Source organism: Lupinus angustifolius, chromosome LG03 (genome assembly GCF_001865875.1).
Source record: "Lupinus angustifolius cultivar Tanjil chromosome LG03, LupAngTanjil_v1.0, whole genome shotgun sequence".
In the NCBI taxonomy this organism is placed as follows: Eukaryota; Viridiplantae; Streptophyta; class Magnoliopsida; order Fabales; family Fabaceae; genus Lupinus; species Lupinus angustifolius.
In genome coordinates this window covers 14,844,529-14,850,574 of record NC_032011.1, presented here as the reverse complement: position 1 = coordinate 14,850,574, position 6,046 = coordinate 14,844,529, and the positions used below count along the sequence as shown (strand labels likewise).

Here is a 6,046-nt window from a genome sequence, read left to right as displayed (position 1 = left end):
AGAAGATTGCCTCCCGGAATTTGATTGATTTATTTATTCCTTTTTTGCATGCGGATGAAGAAAACTTAAATTTCAAAAACAATCAACACAAAGTTAATTTACCCCCTTTTACTTTTCACCTACTACGGATCTCATACTACCCACCTCAAACAAATTATCTTTTCGTCCTATCGTATGAACTTTAAGGTAATATCTAAGCTGGTGTTGGGTGGCAAGATTAGCACAATGGCAAGGCCTAAAGGTCTCAAAACTCCAAGTCATGTCTTGTATGCAGATGATATATCGATCTTCTACAAAGGAATTAAGATGGAAATAATCATCTTAAAGCATCTCTTCAATGATTACTCTCTAGCTTCAGGGCAAAAAATTAATCATGATAAGTGCAAATTCTACACTTCGGGTGCTTCCCCTATGAAGATTGGCAATCTGTCTGCTCTCTTAGGTTTATCTGTAGGGAGTCTCCCTTTCAACTATTTAGGGGTTCCACTCTTTAAAGGAAGGCCTAAGCGAATCCATCTCCAACCAATTGCTGACAAAATTGTTTCTAAAATGACTAAATGGAAAGGCTTCTCTCTATCAATTATGGGAAGAGTTGAGTTAGTTAAGTCTGTTATTCAGAGTATGCTGATTTATAGCTTTCATGTTTACAGCTAGCCCTCTCAAATGATCAAAAACTTGGATACAAATATAAGAAATTTCATATGGTCAGGTGATACAACTCAAAGAAAGTTAACAACCGTGGCCTGGAAGCAGGTTTGTTTGCCAACCAAAGCTGGAGGTTTAGGAATTAGGTCCATCAATAGCCTAAACAAGGCTGCAATGCTCAAGCTTGCTTGGGAAATGCTCTCTTCTCCTCATTCTTGGGCAGAATTCTATAGACAAAGATTTGGCAAGGGTGTTGTGCTTCCCAGTAGGTACTTCAAATCCTCCATCTGGCCTGGCATCAAAACTAATTGGCACATTGCGCATTGGAATTCTCTGTGTTTGGTTGGGAATGGTCTCACCACGAATTTTTGGTGTGACAATTGGCTTGGAGTTTCTCTAGTGAATTCTCTAAACATTCCTGATGTGATTCACCGTATGCTCTGTGCTTCAGTGGTTGATTTCAGATTAGATTCTAATTGGAGTATACCTATAATTATCTCAACTAGATTTCCTCACATATCTGCTTTAGTTTCTAACATAATAGTCTCCAATGAAGAGGACAAAATCATTTGGAAAGATACCAATGATGGCACCCTATCTTTAAGGGATTCCTATAAATGTGTTGTTCAAAATGCCAATACTCCAAACTGGTGCAAGCACATTTGGTCTCCCACAATACCTCCCTCTAACTCCTTCACCACATGGAGGCTGCATTATGTTAAAATGCCCACTAATGATAATTTGCAAAAGCGAGGTTGCTCTATGGCCTCCATGTGCAGTCTCTGCAAGGCAATTTCTAAATCTGCGCATCATCTGTTCATGACTTGCCCTTTTGTCAAGCCAATTTGGAACTGGTTGAGCAGTGTTTTCACCATAAACTTGAATCTCTCTTCCATTTCTGAATTGATGAAGGCTTGTGACCTGCTTTGGAGTCCTCAGCTCAAGGTGGTAATAGCTGCTTCTATCATTCACTCTATTCATGTCATATGGCAGTGCAGAAACCAAACTAGATTAAAAAATAATACAATCTCCCAAGCTCAAGCTATCTCAAAAATCAAGTTGGAAACCGCGCTTTCTGGAAACCAAGCAACTCGTTGTGCTTTCAAGTCTTTGAAGGAGTTTCAAAGTCTCAAGAGCCTAAACATCTCCATCAATTATAGCAAAGCTCCTAGCATCATTGAGGTCATTTGGTATCCACCTTCCAACTCTTAGATTAAAATTAATTCTGATGGTGCTGCAAAAGGTGCTCTTGGGCATTCGGGAGGGGGGCTCTCTTCAGATATCATAATGGAGAATTGATATGGTGCTTCTCTACCTACTTCGACATTCAAGATGCTCTGTATGCATAATTAAACATGGCTCTTATGGCTTTGGATTTTGCCAATGACAGAGGATGGACTAATATATGGCTTGAATGTGACTCGATTACTGTGGTGGACATTTTCAATGGAAGATCAAGTCGCCATGGAGGCTTCTACGGAAATGGCAACGTTGCATGTTGTTCAGACAAACAATGAATTGTAAAGTCACACACATTTTCAGAGAGGGCAATCAATGTGCCGATATTTTAGCTAATTATGTAATTTCTGCTCAAACTTTTAATAGTTGGAATGTTCCCCCTAACTTTATAGTTGAGGCTCTCAATAGAAACAAAACTTTCATACCTTCCTATAGGTTTGCTAACATGTAATCTCTCTTCGGGTGCTTTGACACCTTTGGCCTAAAAAAAACCAAATAAAAGAGTACAAAAAGTAAGATTATTTTACAAAAATAATAATGATATGCTAACTACTTTTTCGACCTACACTTCTTTTTATACCTCATATTTATTTTATCTCCATTCATAATTAGATCACCAAATCATATCTATCTCTTAGTCCTATTTCTCTTTATTGCACTACCTACACTAAAAAACAATAATGTGTGAGAAAGACGTTACTAAGAAAAACAACTTTATATTTTATCCGTACAAAATGAGAATATATTGCAAGGGTTGAATTGTTATTTGGACTTCTATAAATAACATCATTTTCTTTTAAGAAAACAATTATTTGTAACTATGTACTTTTTTATGGTGGGACAAGTATAAATTACTTTCATAAAAATATAACAACTATGCATCTGTTAGGTTAATTTAAATAATGCTGGTTAATATACTGTTGATTATTTTTTAGACAATCTTTTAATTATAAGCCATCTTTTAATATTATAGAACGTACCATTACCAATAATTATTTAGACTTGTAAAATATCATTTTGAACTAGGGCCAGTCCTTGAATTTGGGCGAGTTATATGTTATTTACATTCTACCTGCAAGAAGATATATTTTTTGTTGTTGTTAAACGTGCAAGGAAATATATCTAGAAGCAAAAAAAGTGAACGACTGAACGTTAAATATATTGAATTCAGGCCATTTACTTGATGAGTAAGAATAATATAAAAAATCAAACATTCCTTCTTCTCTGGTCATAATAGAATCAACCGACTAAATCCACCATGCTACTACAAAAAGACACCAAAAAAGAATATTGTTGACTTCTGTGTAATAGTTTTATTAGTAGCTAGGGTTACATACATCTATGCACACAAAATTTTCACATGTATGTCTGTGATTATATATTAAAGGAAAAATATATTTCAATCTCGTGTGTTTTTCGACCTTATTAATTGGTACTCAAAAATTGAAAATCATAAAACTATTCATAAAAATTTTAAATATGTGTAATATTAATTATTTTTAGAGTCAAATTGGTCTCAATCAAGTGTTATAAAACATGTTAATTAAAAATGACTAATTCGACTTATATTTGAAATTTTAAAACTACTTTAGGTTTTTTTTTTATTTTTAAATACCCAAATTACGAAGGTCGAAAAACATGAGAGACTGAATATATATTTTTATTCTATATATTATATGAATTATCAAGATTAAAAAATAAATGTATCTAATATTTTAAGCAATTATCTAACAAGTTATTAAGTATATATCATTGAATTACTCAAATTATTGTTCTTAATTAATAAGATGTATTGAACTAGTGTGGTAGGATTTCATTAGATCCTAAAAAAATATTAGAATATCAAAAGTTTAGTTCCTTAGAGTAATAATTGTTGGAATAAGTAATTACACACAAAAGTCTCATAAAAATGTGAAAAAATATTTTTGATAATACCAAAAAATTACAATTGTATTAAAAAAAAAGTTTCATACTTGACCATATATCATATATCACAAAACTTTATCATAGTGATTAAAAGGCTGTAAAAGACTATTATACCCTTGTAAAGTATATATAGCTAATCACATGGAAGTGATGGAACCATCAATATATCTCAACTCTCTTAAGCTTTTTCAAGTCCACATGCACTTGCTTTTAAGACGTTCCCACTAGAAAAGTGGGTGTGTTTCTTTCTCTGTGTACTCCATAGCTTTTCCTTTTCCCCTTTCCCTCTTAAATCCATGGACATATCTCAGTGGGCACAGGTATAGAGAACCTTTTTCTGTTTTCTTTCCATATAATCATGCAATTTGTTCAGGGGCTTGTGGTTTTCAAACCATGATTAATATCATTTTTTGGGTTTTGTATATTGCTTTGATTTTATTATTGATATAGTTATAAGTGATGTTTTACTTTTCCCCCTACTTTTTCTGATGTTCAGCTTAGCTTCCCCACACATTAAATTCAATTTTTGTTGGTGTGTTATTGTGATTTTTTTCCTTATTTTTATTTTTTCTGCTATACAATTTTAAAGTACTGCATCTTTCTTTTTCCCATATTTTCCTTTCCACACCATCTGACATAGGATTAAGTAAATAAGTAAAGTACCCAGGAAAAAAAGTTTAGAATTTGTTTGTTGGTGTAATCTTTAAGAGTTTTGTTTGCGAATTAAATTTTGATTAAAAATGAAGAGAGATGGAAAAGTTCAGAACTAAGATATACATGAGATAGTTCTAAAGTTTTTTTCTTTTTATCATTATCTTACAAAACTCAATTAACAAGTAAACCTAAAATGTAAAAGCAGCTTCTATTTTTGAGTTCAGCTATGGCCATTTCCTGTCTTTGGTTTTTACTATTTTTTATTTCTCTAAATTACACACATTAAATTTTCAGGGTACTGGAGTGGTTAAACCTATGGAAGGTTCTTCAAAACCACCTCCAACTCAACCTCCTATGATAGAGAGATCAAGGGCAAGGCCTCAAAAGGATCAAGCTTTGAACTGTCCAAGGTGCAATTCAGCAAACACAAAATTCTGTTACTACAATAACTATAACCTCTCTCAGCCAAGGTACTTTTGCAAGACATGTAGAAGGTATTGGACTGAAGGTGGGTCTTTGAGAAATGTTCCTGTTGGTGGTGGTTCAAGAAAGAACAAAAGACCCTTTCCTTCATCATCAACAACATCTTCACAACAAGGTCCATCAAATAAGAAGCTTTATGATCTGTCAACAACACCAAACAATTTCCCTCATTCAGCTTCTCAAAACCCAAAGATCCATCAAGGCCAAGATCTTAACCTAGCTTATCCACCACTAACTGAGGACTATAACACCTTATCAAAATTTATTGAGGTTCCTTACAACACTGAATTAGATAAGACTCGTAACCACCTTCATAATCCAAGTTCTTCAGCTATGGAACTTCTCAAAAATGGGATCACTACTTCTTTCATGCCCATGAGCTTGTCAGACTCAAGCACAATGTATAACTCAACTGGTTTCCCTCCTTTGCAAGAGTTCTTTAAGCCTGGCCTAAACTTCAGTCTTGAAGGGTTTGAGAATGGCTACCATGGAATTCATCATCAAGATGGTGCTAATGGTGCAAGGATCTTGTTTCCTCCTCCTGAGAATTTGAAGCAACAGGTTCCAAGCAGTGCTGAGTTTCATGAGCAGAATAGAAATCAAGGGGATTCAAGTGGATATTGGAATGGAATGTTAGGTGGAGGATCATGGTAGATATTTGAGGGAGTGAAAAAGCAAAAGAAGAAAGATGAACAAAGGGGTTGGTGTTATTTTATAGCGTTTTTTTCTCTTTCTTTTCTTAATGTGGTAAGTGGCTATTTGGAATGTGATCATTGATCAGAAACACTAACAAAAAATAGGGTAAATGGCTTCTGCTTTGGTTCTTCAAGTTTTTGATATTTTCCTTTTTTAGTCCCATTTTGGTTTTGGATTTTGATCAAGAATGTGGGATACATTTTGAAGAAACCTTTCATTTTAGGTTAAAAGCTTTTCCGGTGTTGCAAGTTCATAACCTAAAATATCTGAATACTTTTAACTTTGATTGATTTTTTTTGCTTTCCCTTGTGACATGAACTACGTCAGGTATATATCATGAAAGAGAGAGATTCGTAGGTCACATTGCATAGATGGTTGGTTTTAAAATTCAACTATTAATATT

The 6,046-nt window shown here is 33.9% G+C and overlaps 1 protein-coding gene across 2 annotated transcripts; it reads left to right on the top strand.

Annotated features, from left to right (window-relative positions):
- Positions 3,973 to 5,771, top strand: LOC109343485 (dof zinc finger protein DOF4.6-like). 2 transcript variants are annotated; one of them, XM_019581804.1, is made up of 3 exons: positions 3,973 to 4,130; positions 4,759 to 5,081; positions 5,124 to 5,771. In XM_019581804.1, exons 1-3 carry the CDS (start codon positions 4,107 to 4,109, stop codon positions 5,599 to 5,601), a joined length of 825 nt encoding a protein of 274 aa, XP_019437349.1. In that variant the 5' UTR covers positions 3,973 to 4,106; the 3' UTR covers positions 5,602 to 5,771. The 2 variants fall into 2 exon arrangements, with proteins under 2 accessions (XP_019437349.1, XP_019437348.1); XM_019581803.1 differs by having other exon boundaries at positions 4,759 to 5,771.